General features: G+C 39.1%; 1 protein-coding gene across 1 annotated transcript in view; it reads right to left on the reverse strand.

The window, feature by feature from the left end:
- Positions 1-17,496, reverse strand: part of LOC128661324 (uncharacterized) — a 93,556-nt gene that overhangs the window by 20,923 nt on the left and 55,137 nt on the right. The window contains exon 5 of the mRNA XM_053715593.1: positions 15,822-16,004. Coding sequence (XP_053571568.1) covers positions 15,822-16,004 — 183 coding nt within the window. The remainder of the gene's footprint in view (positions 1-15,821; positions 16,005-17,496) is intronic.

A 17,496-nucleotide genomic window follows, 5' to 3' on the forward strand; every position in this document is an offset into this window, starting at 1 on the left:
AGCTTCTGAGTTTACTGACGTATCAATTTGTTCCAAAATAATTTGATTTTGAAGCTTTTGCTTAAATTCTTTCAAGCTTGGGGCTTTTTTAGACTTCCAATATTTCAGAATTAAAAGCCTTCCTGTAATAATTATAGTATTCAATTGGCGGATGTTTTTAAAAGCTGTCTCTTCTTGATTAATGAAAAAAAAAAACATTCTTATCCGTTATTTGAAAATTACATTGATTAATTTTACTAGTCCAGTTACCTATCTTGTACCAAAATTTTTTAACTTTATAACAGTACCAGAAACAGTGCTGCAAATCTGCGCTATTATTCTTACACTTCTGGCAGGATGTCATAGTTTTGTCCCATTTAGCCTTTACCTGTGGAGTAATATAGATTCTATTTATAAATTTAGTATGTGTCTCCCTCCATGAGGTGGAGACTGTTGCTCTATCTATAAGGATAAAGCTTTCTTGGATTCTTTCTGGCGATACCCGCCAGGTTTCTGCTAGTTTTTGTAGATTATTGAAGCCATTGTTAGAAATAATCAGCCTATATATTGTTGAGATACTATACCTGCCTGCCTTAAAAAGATTTATAATAGGTTCTATTGGGTCCCAGGCATCTATCGCCAGATTGCTTTGTAGTATTTCCTGTAGATAATGCCTAATTTGTAGAAAGGCGTAAAATTCTTTGTTTTTTATCTCATAATCTTGTTTTATTTTAGTAAAGGTCTTACAAGTCCATGATTCTTTATCTATAAATTGATATACCTTGGTAATCCCTTTTTGAGCCCAGGTCTTAAATATACTTGAATCCAGTGCTGGTTCAAAATTAGGATTTCCCAATATGGGTAAATAAATGGAGAAAGAACTATCAATGTCGAAAATCTGTAGTATTCTCTGCCATGCAGTAATTACCATCTGGACAGTAGGCAGACATTTAATTTTATAAGGCCATTTATCTCTAGGTATATGAAGAAGAGCAGTAAGGGAAAATGGGTATACTAAGACTCTTTCTAATGGAAGAGCTGTATAATAATCAGCTTCAGTCAGCCAGTCTAAGGCAATCTTGCCAATACAGACTAAATTATACATTTCTATGTCGGGTAACGCTAGCCCTCCTTCGGTTCTAAGCAGCATAAGTTTCTTATATGAAATTGCCTTTCTTTTTTCCCCCCAAAGAAATTGTATACATTCTTGTTTGAATCTATTAAGATCCTTTTTTTTTTATTATTATTGGTAGATTTTGCATTAGGTACAACAATTTGGGAAATAGTAGCATCTTAATTAAATTGGTTTTGCCTGTCAACGTGAGTTTAAATTTGGCCCACTTTTCCATATATTGTTTTATTTTAAGGAAGATTGGTGGGTAATTAAAATCATACCAGTCTTCAAAATTAGTTGACAGTTTAATACCCAAATAAGTGAAGTGATCTTTTGCTTCTTTAAAAGGGGAGATTTGTAACGAGTCCTTATTTTTATTTAGCCAATAAATTTCTGTTTTTGTAAGGTTGACTTTATAGCCTGAAAAGACCCTAAAATCTCGTAGTATTTGATTTAAGGCAGGGATATTTTTTTTTGTATTGGATAGCAGTACTAATAGATCATCCGCATATAGCAATGTTGTTATCTTTCTTTTACCTATTTTAATCCCCTCCAGTTCTTTTCTGAGCTGGATAGCCAGAGGCTCGAGCGCTAGATTAAATAAATAAGGGGACAATGGACATCCCTGCCTTGAGCCCTTGTTTAAAGAAAAGTATTCTGTAGTGGTATCATTAATAATAACTGCAGCAGACGATAAATGATATAATGGTTGTATAAATTGAAAGAAAGGGCCCTCGACTCCATATTTTTTTAATGCTGTAAATAGATGATCCCAAGTTATGGAGTCGAAGGCCTTCTCTGCATCAATTGATACTATTGCTGCGTCTATGTCTGTGGTACAGTGTGTATTAACCCTTCACTAGCACAGAGAGCTGCACAGTGTGTATTAACCCTTCACTAGCACAGAGAGCTGCACAGTGTGTATAAACCCTTCACTAGCACAGAGAGCAGCACAGTGTGTATTAACCCATTCACTAGCACAGAGAGCAGCACAGTGTGTATTAACCCATTCACTAGCACAGAGAGCAGCACAGTGTGTATTAACCCTTCACTAGCACAGAGAGCAGCACAGTGTGTATTAACCCTTCACTAGCACAGAGAGCAGCACAGTGTGTATTAACCCTTCACTAACACAGAGAGCAGCACAGTGTGCATTAACCCTTCACTAGCACATAGAGCTGCACAGTGTGTATTAACCCTTCACTAGCACAGAGAGCAGCACAGTGTGTATTAACCCTTCACTAGCACAGAGAGCTGCACAGTGTGTATGAACCCTTCACTAGCACAGAGAACAGCACAGTGTGTATTAACCCTTCACTAGCACAGAGAGTTGCACAGTATGTATTAACCCTTCACTAGCACAGAGAGCAGCACAGTGTGTATTAACCCTTCACTAGCACAGAGAACAGCACAGTGTGTATTAACCCTTCACTAGCACAGAGAGCAGCACAGTATGTATTAACCCTTCACTAGCACAGAAAGATGCAGTGTGTATAAACCCTTCACTAGCACAGAGAGCAGCACAGTGTGTATTAACCCTTCACTAGCACAGAGAGTTGCACAGTATGTATTAACCCTTCACTAGCACAGAAAGATGCAGCATGTATTAACCCTTCACTAGCACAGAGAGTTGCACAGTGTGTATAAACCCTTCACTAGCACAGAGAGCAGCACAGTGTGTATAAACCCTTCACTAGCACAGAGAGTTGCACAGTGTGTATTAACCCTTCACTAGCACAGAGAGTTGCACAGTGTGTATTAACCCTTCACTAGCACAGAGAGTTGCACAGTATGTATTAACCCTTCACTAGCACAGAGAGTTGCACAGTATATATTAACCCTTCACTAGCAGAGATCAGCACAGTGTGTATTAACCCTTCACTAGCACAGAAAGATGCAGCGTGTATTAACCCTTCACTAGCACAGAGAGCAGCACAGTGTGTATAAACCCTTCACTAGCACAGAGATCAGCACAGTGTGTATTAACCCTTCACTAGCACAGAAAGATGCAGCGTGTATTAACCCTTCACTAGCACAGAGAGCAGCACAGTGTGTATAAACCCTTCACTAGCACAGAGAGCAGCACAGTGTGTATTAACCCTTCACTAGCACAGAGAGCAGCACAGTGTGTTTAAACCCTTCACTAGCACAGAGAGCAGCACAGTGTGTTTAAACCCTTCACTAGCACAGAGAGCAGCACAGTGTGTATTATCCCTTCACTAGCACAGAGAGCAGCACAGTGTGTATTAACCCTTCACTAGCACAGAAATATGCAGTGTGTATAAACCCTTCTCTAGCACAGAGAGCAGCACAGTGTGTATTAATCCTTCACTAGCACAGAGAGCTGCACAGTGTGTTTAACCCTTCACTAGCTCTGAGAGCTGTACAGTGTGTATTAACCCTTCACTAGCACAGATAGCTGCACAGTGTGTATAAACCCTTCACTAGCACAGAGAGCAGCACAGTGTGTATTAACTCTTCACTAGCAGTGTGTATAAACCCTTCACTAGCACAGAGAGCTGCACAGTGTGTTTAACCCTTCACTAGCTCTGAGAGCTGTACAGTGTGTATTAACCCTTCACTAGCACAGATAGCTGCACAGTGTGTATAAACCCTTCACTAGCACAGAGAGCTGCACAGTGTGTATTAACCCTTCACTAGCACAGAGCTGTACAGTGTGTATTAACCCTTCACTAGCACAGAGAGCTGTACAGTGTGTATTAACCCTTCACTAGCAGAGAGCAGCACAATGTGTATTAACCCTTCACTAGCACAGAGAGCAGCACAGTGTATATTAACCCTTCACTAGCACAGAGAGCTGCACAGTGTGTATTAACCCTTCACTAGCACAGAGAGCAGCACAGTGTGTATTAACCCTTCACTAGCACAGAGAGCAGCACAGTGTGTATTAACCCTTCACTAGCACAGAGAGCAGCACAGTGTGTATTAACCCTTCACTAGCACAGAGAGCAGCACAGTGTGTATTAACCCTTCACTAGCACAGATAGCTGCACAGTGTGTATAAACCCTTCACTAGCACAGAGAGCAGCACAGTGTGTATTAACCCTTCACTAGCACAGAGAGCAGCACAGTGTGTATTAACTATTCACTAGCAGTGTGTATAAACCCTTCACTAGCACAGAGAGCAGCACAGTGTGTATTAACTCTTCACTAGCAGTGTGTATAAACCCTTCACTAGCACAGAGAGCTGCACAGTGTGTTTAACCCTTCACTAGCTCTGAGAGCTGTACAGTGTGTATTAACCCTTCACTAGCACAGATAGCTGCACAGTGTGTATAAACCCTTCACTAGCACAGAGAGCTGCCCAGTGTGTTTAACCCTTCACTAGCCCCGAGAGCAGCACAGTGTGTATTAACCCTTCACTAGCACAGAGAGCTGCACAGTGTGTATTAACCCTTCACTAGCACAGAGCTGTACAGTGTGTATTAACCCTTCACTAGCACAGAGAGCTGTACAGTGTGTATTAACCCTTCACTAGCACAGAGAGCAGCACGATGTGTATTAACCCTTCACTAGCACAGAGAGCAGCACAGTGTATATTAACCCTTCACTAGCACAGAGAGCAGCACAGTGTGTATTAACCCTTCACTAGCACAGAGAGCAGCACAGTGTGTATTAACCCTTCACTAGCACAGAGAGCAGCACAGTGTGTATTAACCCTTCACTAGCACAGAGAGCAGCACAGTATGTATTAACCCTTCACTAGCACAGAGAGCAGCACCGTGTGTATTAACCCTTCACTAGCACAGAGAGCAGCACAGTGTGTGTTAGCCCTTCACTAGCAGAGATAGCAGCACAGTGTCTATTAACCCTTCACTAGCACAGAGAGTTTCACAGTGTGCATTAACCCTTCACTAGCACAGAGAGCAGCACAGTGTGTATTAACCCTTCACTAGCACAGAGAGCAGCACAGTGTGTGTTAGCCCTTCACTAACACAAATAGTTGAACAGCACTTAGTACCAATTGTCTGGCACAAGCAGATGAATAACAAACATTAAAGAACAACATTTATAACAATTATAAACATTTTAAGAAAGACCAGAAAGTTAATAAAACGTTTTATCACACAATACACACAGCCTGACTCACTCACCCAGCAACGTCTGCTGCACAGGAAGTAAATGGGAGGGGATTGGGGAACAAAGAGCAGTTCAAAACTGAACTACATCTCCCAGAATACATGCTGAGAAGTCATTTGTTAAGCAGCAGCCAATCAGACAAAAGAAAAAATGCAACCATTTTAAAGACAAATTGGATGCTTTTTAACATTGTTTAAATGCTGCAAATTCATAAAATTAGTAACTGAGCACATTGTCACTGTCATATCCTCTACTAGTGCATTACAGCTACACTATATACATAAACCTATGTGAAGTTGGCACCCCATGTTTGTAAAAACTGAATAAAAATATACCATTCGTTTGTGCTACGTTTGTGCTGATTTGTGCCGCAAAAACCAACGTTTGTGCCGGTTTGGTTTAGGAGATATTGCACATTATTTTTTTATGAAACCCCGCCCACTTTGCACCCCATGTTATGCAATTTTAAAAACAAATATACCATTTGTTTGTGCTGCGTTTGTGCTGGTTTGTGCCGCAAAAACGAATGTTTGTGCCGGTTTGGTTTCGGAGATATAGCGCATTATATTTGCTGAAACTCCGCCCACTTTGCACCCCATGTTATGCAATTTTAAAAACAAATATACCATTTGTTTGTGCTGCGTTTGTGCTGATTTGTGCTGCAAAAACGAACGTTTGTGCTGTTTTGGTTTCGGAGATATAGCGCATTATTTTTATGAAACCCCGCCCACTTTGCACCCCATGTTATTCAATTTTAAAAACAAATATACCATTCGTTTGTGCTGCGTTTGTGCTGATTTGTGCCGCAAAAACAAATGTTTGTGCAGGTTTGGTTTCGGAGATATAGCGCATTATATTTGCTGAAACTCCGCCCACTTTGCACCCCATGTTATGCAATTTTAAAAACAAATATACCATTTGTTTGTGCTGCGTTTGTGCTGATTTGTGCTGCAAAAACGAACGTTTGTGCTGTTTTGGTTTCGGAGATATAGCGCATTATTTTTTATGAAACCCCGCCCACTTTGCACCCCATGTTATTCAATTTTAAAAACAAATATACCATTTGTTTGTGCTGCGTTTGTGCTGGTTTGTGCCACAAAAACGAATGTTTGTGCCGGTTTGGTTTCGGAGATATAGCGCATTATAATTGCGAAAACTCAGCCCACTTTGCACCCCATGTTATGCAATTTTAAAAACAAATATACCATTTGTTTGTGCTGCGTTTGTGCTGATTTGTGCCGCAAAAACGAATGTTTGTGCCGGTTTGGTATCGGAGATATAGCGCATTATATTTGCTGAAACTCCGCCCACTTTGCACCCCATGTTATTCAATTTTAAAAACAAATATACCATTCGTTTGTGCTGCGTTTGTGCTGATTTGTGCCGCAAAAACTAACGTTTGTGCCGGTTTGGTTTAGGAGATATTGCGCATTATTTTTTAATGAAACCCCGCAGCGCTTTTAAGCGCTTGTTAAATCTAAGCAAGTTAATATTAACTGCAAAGTGAATAAGTAGAAACCCACTACTTAATTGAAAAAGGAAATTTTCAATTAAATTGCAGTAAAGCCCTCTTCAACCCCATTAGGCCTAATAAACCTCCTTTAGCCAATTTAACCTCTTTGTTGCCATATTAATCGCCTGTAATGTCATGTTAACCACAGACAGCCCAATATTAACTTGCTTAAAAGCGCTGCGGGGTTTCATTAAAAAATAATGCGCAATATCTCCTAAACCAAACCGGCACAAACGTTAGTTTTTGCGGCACAAATCAGCACAAACGCAGCACAAACGAATGGTATATTTGTTTTTAAAATTGAATAACATGGGGTGCAAAGTGGGCGGAGTTTCAGCAAATATAATGCGCTATATCTCCGAAACCAAACCGGCACAAACGTTCGTTTTTGCGGCACAAACCAGCACAAACGTAGCACAAACAAATGGTATATTTGTTTTTAAAATCGAATAACATGGGGTGCAAAGTGGGCGGAGTTTCAGCAAATATAATGCGCTATATCTCCGAAACCAAACCGGCACAAACGTTCGTTTTTGCGGCACAAACCAGCACAAACGTAGCACAAACAAATGGTATATTTGTTTTTAAAATCGAATAACATGGGGTGCAAAGTGGGCGGGGTTCATAAAAAATAATGCGCTATATCTCCGAAACCAAAACAGCACAAACGTTAGTTTTTGCGGCACAAATCAGCACAAACGCAGCACAAACCAATGGTATATTTGTTTTTAAAATTGCATAACATGGGGTGCAAAGTGGGCGGAGTTTCAGCAAATATAATGCGCTATATCTCCGAAACCAAACCGGCACAAACGTTCGTTTTTGCGGCACAAACCAGCACAAACGCAGCACAAACAAATGGTATATTTGTTTTTAAAATTGCATAACATGGGGTGCAAAGTGGGCGGAGTTTCAGCAAATATAATGCGCTATATCTCCGAAACCAAACCGGCACAAACATTCGTTTTTGCAGCACAAACCAGCACAAACGCAGCACAAACAAATTGTATATTTGTTTTTAAAATTGCATAACATGGGGTGCAAAGTGGGCGGAGTTTCAGCAAATATAATGCGCTATATCTCCGAAACCAAACCGGCACAAACATTCATTTTTGCGGCACAAATCAGCACAAACGCAGCACAAACGAATGGTATATTTGTTTTTAAAATTGAATAACATGGGGTGCAAAGTGGGCGGGGTTTCATAAAAAATAATGCGCTATATCTCCGAAACCAAAACAGCACAAACGTTCATTTTTGCTGCACAAATCAGCACAAACGCAGCACAAACAAATGGTATATTTGTTTGTAAAATTGCATAACATGGGGTGCAAAGTGGGCGGAGTTTCAGCAAATATAATGCGCTATATCTCTGAAACCAAACCGGCACAAACATTCGTTTTTGCGGCACAAACCAGCACAAACGCAGCACAAACAAATGGTATATTTGTTTTTAAAATTGCATAACATGGGGTGCAAAGTGGGCGGAGTTTCAGCAAATATAATGCGCTATATCTCCGAAACCAAACCGGCACAAACATTCGTTTTTGCGGCACAAACCAGCACAAACGCAGCACAAACAAATGGTATATTTGTTTTTAAAATTGCATAACATGGGGTGCAAAGTGGGTGGGGTTTCATAAAAAAAATAATGTGCAATATCTCCTAAACCAAACCGGCACAAACGTTGGTTTTTGCGGCACAAATCAGCACAAACGAATGGTATATTTTTATTCAGTTTTTACAAACATGGGGTGCCAACTTCACATAGGTTATACATAAAACTACACTATATACATAAAGCTACACTATATATATTACAGCTACACTATATACATTACAGCTACACTATATACATAAAGCTACACTATATACATTACAGCTACACTATATACATTACAGCTACACTATATACATAAAGCTACACTATATACATTACAGCTACACTATATACATTACAGCTACACTATATACATTACAGCTACACTATATACATTACAGCTACACTATATACATTACAGCTACACAATATACATAAAGCTACACTATATACATTACAGCTACACAATATACATAAAGCTACACTATATACATAAAGCTGCACTATATACATAAAGCTACACTATATACATTACAGCTACACTATATACATAAAGCTACACTATATACATAAAGCTACACAATATACATAAAGCTACACAATATACATAAAGCTACATGTGACAGACCCTTCTGTCAGGACTGAAAGAGTTAACTGTGTTTAGCTTTAAGAATCTAATTTCTAAAGACAGGTTTTCTGGCCTCAGCTATTGTGTGCTATAATTACATTTAAGTAATAAACAGGCCATTGTTTAATCACCCTCAGAGAACAGACGCTAGGTGATAAGACAAGCCAAATGTGTTTAAGTTGTTATCTGCCTAAGTAAAGTATTTAAGTAATATAATTCTATTGTATCATGTCAAGGGCGCTTCTCCCTTTTATCTAATGTACAACATTCTTTCAACCCCCATCTGAGGGGGGGTCAAAAACCTGTATAAATCTGTGTGCTGCCTTCAAATAAAGTTGTCATTCTGTTTTAAACCTGAAACTGGCTGGGTTGTGAATTGCTGATTGTCTATGCAGGACATTGTTCATCTGGGGTTAACCCTTGGTACACAGTTGGTACCGTAACATTGGTGGCAAGCGACGGGAGAATCCTTATCGCCCAGAAGAGCAACTACACAAGCCAGTAACCTCAGGAAGAGGGGGATTATTACAATACTGACTAAGATGGAAAGAGTACCAGGGACAGAAGGAACCAATGGGCCCAGCATATCAGACAGAACCCCTGAAGAAGCAAGCTTTGATCGGGCGGTTAAAATAAGACTGGCATATTATGGCCCCAACCCATCTGCGGAAATTATCGACCGGGTCATAGCAGCTGTGGAGGCCAACCTACTTCGCCAAAGCGGCGCTGCAGCAAACCCAGTGGAAAAGAGAAAAGTAAATTTTGCAGCTTTTAAAAACTTCCTGGAAACAGAAGGAGAGATTGATGGGTACCTTGCGGATTTTGAGAGACAATGTGCACTACACCAGGTACCCGCAGAGGACTGGGTCATGATATTATCCGGAAAATTATCCGGCCGGGCCAGTGAGGCTTTTCGGGCCATTCCAGATGAGGAAGTCAGGGATTATAATACTGTAAAAGAGGCTCTGCTCTCCAGGTATGCGGTTACACCGGAGGCATACCGGAGACGGTTCAGAGACACTGTTAAATTGGCTGGTGATTCCTACCTTGAGTGGGCATGTAAGGTGCACCGCACAGCAGCTCACTGGATAGCGGGGTGCCAAGCCGTATCTGGGGAAGAGGTGCTGCAGCTATTCCTGTTGGAACATTGCTTCGACAAGTTACCCGCAGGAGTTCGAGAGTGGGTTCGGGACCGTAAACCCTCCACCCTGCATGAAGCTGCTCGCCTGGCAGATGAGTATACGGATGCCCGCAAACTGGACACTGCTACCACTAAGCCCCCTGCCAGAGTGGAGTACAGACCCCCAGTCACCCCAGCAGCTGCCAGTTACCAACCCCCGGCGCACCGCTATACCACACGGCCTCTGGCCACGAACTACCCTCAGAGAGCCCGGTTCAATTTGCGGGGCTACTCACAACCTATTCGGTGCTTTGGATGTAAGCAACTAGGGCACAAAAGACCAGAGTGTCCCCTAAATGCAGCGAACCAAGCACAGTCCTGGAGAAGACCTGCCGGCGGAATCACACGTAACCCTCAGCCTGCGGCCCGCTACGTAGAGGCGCAAGAATGCTGGGGCATCCTACATGAGGCAGACCTTGTGCAAGCTGCCCACCGGAATAACCGGCAACTGGTTAAAGTGAATGGGAAGGAGGTCAGTGGTCTACGGGATACTGGTGCTACCATGACCTTGCTTCGAAAGAACTTGGTGTCTGAGAAACAGCACACAGGAGACACTGTGGCTGTGAGGGTAGCAGGGGGCACTGTGTTCCGCCTGCCTGTTGCCAGGGTGCATTTGGATTGGGGAGGGGGCGCTAGACCTGTGAATGTGGGGGTCATGAAGGATTTACCAGCTGATGTTCTCCTTGGAAATACCTTGGTCCCCCTTGTTTCTGCCTATGCTCCCATGGGTCCCGCTGATGTTAACCCTGTGACTACCCGTGCTCAGATCCGTGCAGCAGAGACTGACCCCCCTGCTGCTAAGCCCCAGGACGCTGAGCTCAGTAAATCTCTATCCGCTATTGATATGTGGGAGTCACGTTACAATGCGCTGATGAAGGAGAAGAGTCACGTAGAGGATAAAATGGTCACGTTAAGTAATCATGTAACAGTGCTAGCGGGAGAGAAGAGGAGTGCAGAGGAAAAAGCACGTTTAGAACAGGAATCTCTGCTAGACAGGCTGCACCGACAGACTGCAGAAAACACCAGCTTGAGAGTGGAACACGAAACATTAAAGACAAACTTAGTGACACTGGAGGAGAAGCTGACGCTGGCTCATAGTGAGGTGCAGCAACTCAAGGGCACCCTATGTCAGTATGAAGGGATTGTGGATACCTATAAAGAGCAGGTACAAAAACCACGTAAAGAAGCCGATGATATTTTGAAGGACTGTTTAGCCCTAGTCGGGGCACTGAAGAGGTTGAACCCTTATTTATACAGACAGGGATTCTCTCTCATAACGGGAATACAGATGGATTGTCCCAGCAAACTGACATGCCTACCACCTCCTAGTCCGGTCATCCCCAGGTTGACCCGCAAAAGGGTCAAGCCGGGTCTGCCGGAGTGTTCCACAAGGGGGGAGCTATGTGACAGACCCTTCTGTCAGGACTGAAAGAGTTAACTGTGTTTAGCTTTAAGAATCTAATTTCTAAAGACAGGTTTTCTGGCCTCAGCTATTGTGTGCTATAATTACATTTAAGTAATAAACAGGCCATTGTTTAATCACCCTCAGAGAACAGACGCTAGGTGATAAGACAAGCCAAATGTGTTTAAGTTGTTATCTGCCTAAGTAAAGTATTTAAGTAATATAATTCTATTGTATCATGTCAAGGGCGCTTCTCCCTTTTATCTAATGTACAACATTCTTTCAACCCCCATCTGAGGGGGGGTCAAAAACCTGTATAAATCTGTGTGCTGCCTTCAAATAAAGTTGTCATTCTGTTTTAAACCTGAAACTGGCTGGGTTGTGAATTGCTGATTGTCTATGCAGGACATTGTTCATCTGGGGTTAACCCTTGGTACACAGTTGGTACCGTAACACTACACTATATACATAAAGCTACACTATATACATAAAGCTACACTATACACATTACAGCTACACTATATACATAAAGCTACACTATACACATTACAGCTACACTATATACATAAAGCTACACTATATACATTACAGCTACACTATATACATAAAGCTACACTATATACATTACAGCTACACTATATACATAAAGCTACACTATATACATAAAGCTACACAATATACATAAAGCTACACTATATACATAAAGCTACACTATATACATAAAGCTACACTATACACATTACAGCTACACTATATACATTACAGCTACACTATATACATAAAGCTACACTATATACATAAAGCTACACTATATACATAAAGCTACACTATATACATAAAGCTACATTATATACATAAAGCTACACTATATACATAAAGCTACACTATATACATAAAACTACACTATATACATAAAGCTACACTATATACATAAAGCTACACTATATACATAAAGCTACACAATATACATAAAGCTACACTATATACATAAAGCTACACTATATACATAAAGCTACACTATACACATTACAGCTACACTATATACATAAAGCTACACTATATACATAAAGCTACACTATATACATAAAGCTACACTATACACATTACAGCTACACTATATACATAAAGCTGCACTATATACATAAAGCTACACTATATACATTACAGCTACACTATATACATAAAGCTACACTATATACATAAAGCTACACAATATACATTACAGCTACACTATATACATAAAGCTACACTACATACAGCTACACTATATACATACAGCTACACTATATACATAAAGCTACACTATATACATACAGCTACACTATATACATAAAGCTACACTATATACATAAAGCTACACTATATATATATAAGCACTTTCACTAGCACTGAGAAGAGCTGCACTTTGTATCATAGTTGCTAACAAGCATCCTGTGTGTGCTGTGACGGACGTAACGTGATTACGCACGTGACATCAGTGAGAAGACCCACGCTGACACATGCTGCTATGTGAATTCACTTCAGCAAGCAAGATTACTTTTGCAGTGCCAGCCTCACAGCCTGTAAGATTAGATCAGACTAGAGTCAGACAGTGAGTGACACTGATTTATCACCTAAACTGTACAAATTACAATTTAAACAGAGGTATGTCTCTCTCTTCCTTTGTATAAGTGTTATATTTATCACCCCCAAAAAATAATATAAATATTATATATATATATATATATATTTATATACACACACTTTGTATATCTTTATTTAAATCTCTCTCTCTCTCAATATATATATATTTTTTGAAAAAGTCTCCTGTGAGAGCCGAAACGTCTGGTTTATTTTGACATTAATAAATACGGAGTGTTATAAATCCTGTTGTGCCTGCTGTGCTTTGGATCATTTACAATCACGGGGACCGCCCGTGAGATTCAACACTATTTTGCTGTATGCTGTTGTTGAGGCAGAGCACCAGGTGGCTGAATTGATAAAGAGTGTGCCGTCTCTATTGGAGAGTTTGTGTATATATATATATATATATTCACACGCACTACACAATATTATTATATTATACATACATTATTTAATAATATTTATATATTGTCTGTGTATATATATTGTCATATCTGCTACCCCTTTAAGAGGCATGTCCCTGTTCCTACTCATATCCCTATTTAAGGGCCTATTCCTTTTTTTTATTTCTTTATTTATATACCAATTCAAGCAAACAGTTCATATGACAATTAGAGCAATACAACATAAAAGAGAAACAAATGCAAATCGTTTGTCATATATACCATACAAGTAATATCTTATATCCTCGTTTCTTCTGAACCCAGAAAAACAAGACAAAAATACAACAGGATTAATAATCAACTAACTAATATATTACACTCTTATCACTTGAATTGGGGTTTTTCACAACTTTAAATTAAAATACATGTAGGACTGGCCACTGCTTCAATTAACAAAGCATGAATCAAGATCAAACATTACTGGCCCAAGGGACAAGACAAAACAACGCATAGAGAAAAAAAAAAAAGAGAGAGAAGAGGAGAGAAGAAAAAAAAAAAAAAAAAAAAAAAATTTTATTAAATTATGTTATGCTCTTCTGTAAGTACAGCTTCCTATCAGAGACTTACCATCGATTTACTATCAATCCCTGAACAGGGCCTTTATATATCATCGAATTTATAAATCATCTCTACTTATGTATCCTGCTTTAAAGAAAGGTTTCATTATTTCCTCTATAAACTCAGCTGTCTGACTCTTAATGACCTTCCTCCATTTTGTAAAGAAGGCTTTAAATTGATTCACGTTGCCGGGTTCTATATTTAGTTGTTCACATATCAGCTGCCCAATCACCTTCTGACTAAACTCTGCTATGCTGGGGTATTTTTGAGCTTTCCAATACTGTAGTATTAAATTCCGAGCTACTTGTATTATAGTCGTTATAAGCGCATGTTCTTCTTTCTTAAATTGATTCGGTAATACAAAAAAAAGTATTGAAGTAAGCGTAGGGGAAAAACGTTGTGTTAAAAATCTATTTACCCAGTATGCCACCTTTTTCCAGTATTGTAGAATCTTGGGGCAATGCCAGAAACAATGTGCAATATCTGCCTGTGGTGCATGGCAGTGGAAGCAATCTCCTTTAGAATTTTTGTCCCATTTCGCTAATAATTTAGGAGTAATATATGCATTGTTTATAATGTAGCTATGTGTTTCCTTCCACCGCATATACTTATCTCCAACTATTTCTATACTTTGTTTGATATTTATTTCTGTAATTTCTGGCAGAATCTTTTGCCATTTATTCTGCAGATTCTCTAAATGTGTCTTACCTAGGTTTTTCATAATCATTTTATACCATGTTGCGATTGAAAAAAAACCTGCCCTATAAATTTGGATACCTACTCCAACTATTCCTAACTCCCAACTGCTATCTTGATTATTCGTTAAATGATTGAAAAATTGTCTGGCCTGAAGATAACCAAAAAAGTGATGTCTCGGTAGACCAAATTCTACTTGAATTTGGGAGAAAGATTTTATCAGCCCTGTTCTTTTATCTAATAATTGTATTACATACTCTAAACCTGCATTTCTCCAGCTATGAAATATTCCAAAATTCAATCCAGGTCCAAAATCAATATGTCCCAGAAACGTAAGATATTTGGATACCTTATAATTAAGTTTGAGAATATTACAAAATTTTTGCCATGCCTTTACTATGTTACTTATCATTCTCAAATTTCGGATTTTTGGAGGTAGTTTAGAAAATGGGATGTGCAGTATATTTTTTAAGGACAGGGGTTTTATTAAACTTTCTTCTATCTCTGGCGAGGAAAATTGACTTGTTTGTGTGATCCAGTCAGCAGCTAGTTTTACCATAGTAACCTGGTTATATAATTTAATATTAGGCAGGCCATATCCCCCAGCCTCTTTGTCAAGATACAACAATCTTTTAGCTAATCTGACCCTTCCCTTTCCCCATAGAAAGGAGTTGCATTCTTTTTCATAGTACTTTAAATCAGTATTTTTGAGAGACATAGGTAGATTTTGCAATAAGTACAATAGGCGAGGAAATAAAAAAGTCTTCAATATCGTGATTTTGGCTGATAAAGCTATGGGAAGTGGTCTCCATCCATCTAGAAGCCTCTTACTTTCTTGAAAGAACTTTGAAAAATTTAAGCTATACCATAATCCTGGATTACTGCTTACATTGATACCCAGGTATTTAATTTGTTCTACTTCTTGAAAGGGATGCTTACCCTGCTGCCCACAGGGTTTTCTAACCCATAGTATTTCTGATTTACCCTGGTTGACCTTATAGCCAGAAAACGCACTGAATTCCTCTATTAGTTCTAGTAATACTGGTATAGTTTGAGATGTTCTAGGCAAGAAAAGTATTATGTCGTCCGCATATAATGCCAGAGACACCCTGCCGTCTCCTACTTTTACCCCGGGTAAGCTTTGTCTCAGTCTTGTGGCAAATGGTTCTAGTGACAAATTAAATAATAAGGGTGATAACGGACACCCTTGTCTTGTTCCTTTTGTTAACCTTATTTTTGGCGACAGTTGACCATTTATTTGAAGGCAGGAGTATGGAGTATTGTAAATCAGTTTCACAAAATTATAAAAATTCCCTGTTAAGCCAAATTGTGATAGAGTAGTAAACAGGTGGTCCCAATTAATTAAATCAAAAGCTTTTTCCGCGTCTAATGTTATTAGGGCAACATCATTTTCACATTTTTTTCCTTTAGCCTTAGTTTCATACCAATAATGATCTAAAGTCATTAAAACTTTTCTTATATTTTTTGAAACGTTTCTCCCTGGCATAAACCCTGATTGATCTTGGTGGATCAGCTTATTTATGTATTTTTTTAATCTGTCTGCAATTATTGATGTGAGAAGTTTATAATCATTGTTTAATAGTGATATTGGTCTATATGCATTTGGATTTTCTGGGTCTTTACCTTTTTTATATATTAATGTGACTGTAGATGCAGAAAACAAATCAGAACCTGAAACATTATCCCTATAATACTGATTGAAAAGATCACCTAGGGTACCAGGAAGCTCATTTTTCAGGATTCTATAAAATTCCACTGGAATTTGATCTGGGCCTGGAGACTTATTCAGTTTGGCCTTTCCTATTCCTTTTATGATTTCCTCTTCCGTTATTGGCAAATTTAATTCCAATAATTCATCTGGATCTATTTTTGGTAGAGTAACTTTTCCCCAAAACTGTTCTTTTATCTTTTTATCACATGCTCCTGCCATATTAATTTCCTTGTAATATTCATACATTGCCTGTCTTATTTTACTCGCAGTTGTGTATCTTGTCTCCCCAATTTTAATTGAGGTTAAATATCTTTTCTCAACCTGTCTGTTCTTCATTATTTTAGATAATACTTTAGCTGACCTTCCATGATGGCTGGTGAAAAAAGCATTCATTTTTTTTTCCTGTTTAGCTATTTTTATTTTCAGAAAGTTCTCTCTTTCTATCTTTGAATAGTCAGCCCAGTTTTCCTCATTAGGCGTACTAATATAAGCTTTATACTTATTTTTTAGTTGGTTTGCCAACTGCACATCCATTGCTGTGGTTTTTTTCCTCCATTTGACCATATAGGCCTTTATTTCTCCCCGGAGTACTGCCTTGGCAGCCTCCCAAAATATTTCAATCTTATGATAGTAATTTTTATTTTCCTCATAGTATAGTTTCCATTTTTTTATTAAGAACCTATTAAAGTCACTATCCTGAACTAAGATTCTGGGGAAGTAAAATTATTAACACTACTCTTCTGCTTCCTAATCCCGTCTATCTCCAGACCAACAATTGCGTGATCTGAGATTAGTATATCCTGGTTCATAGGAGTAAGGTCAAGTGAAAACATAGCTTCACTTATTAGAAACAGATCTATCCGAGACATCGCTTTATGTGTCTTTATGTGTCTTCGACTCACATGTAAATGCGCTTATATCTGGGTT

Source organism: Bombina bombina, chromosome 5 (genome assembly GCF_027579735.1).
Source record: "Bombina bombina isolate aBomBom1 chromosome 5, aBomBom1.pri, whole genome shotgun sequence".
Lineage (NCBI taxonomy): Eukaryota > Metazoa > Chordata > Amphibia > Anura > Bombinatoridae > Bombina > Bombina bombina.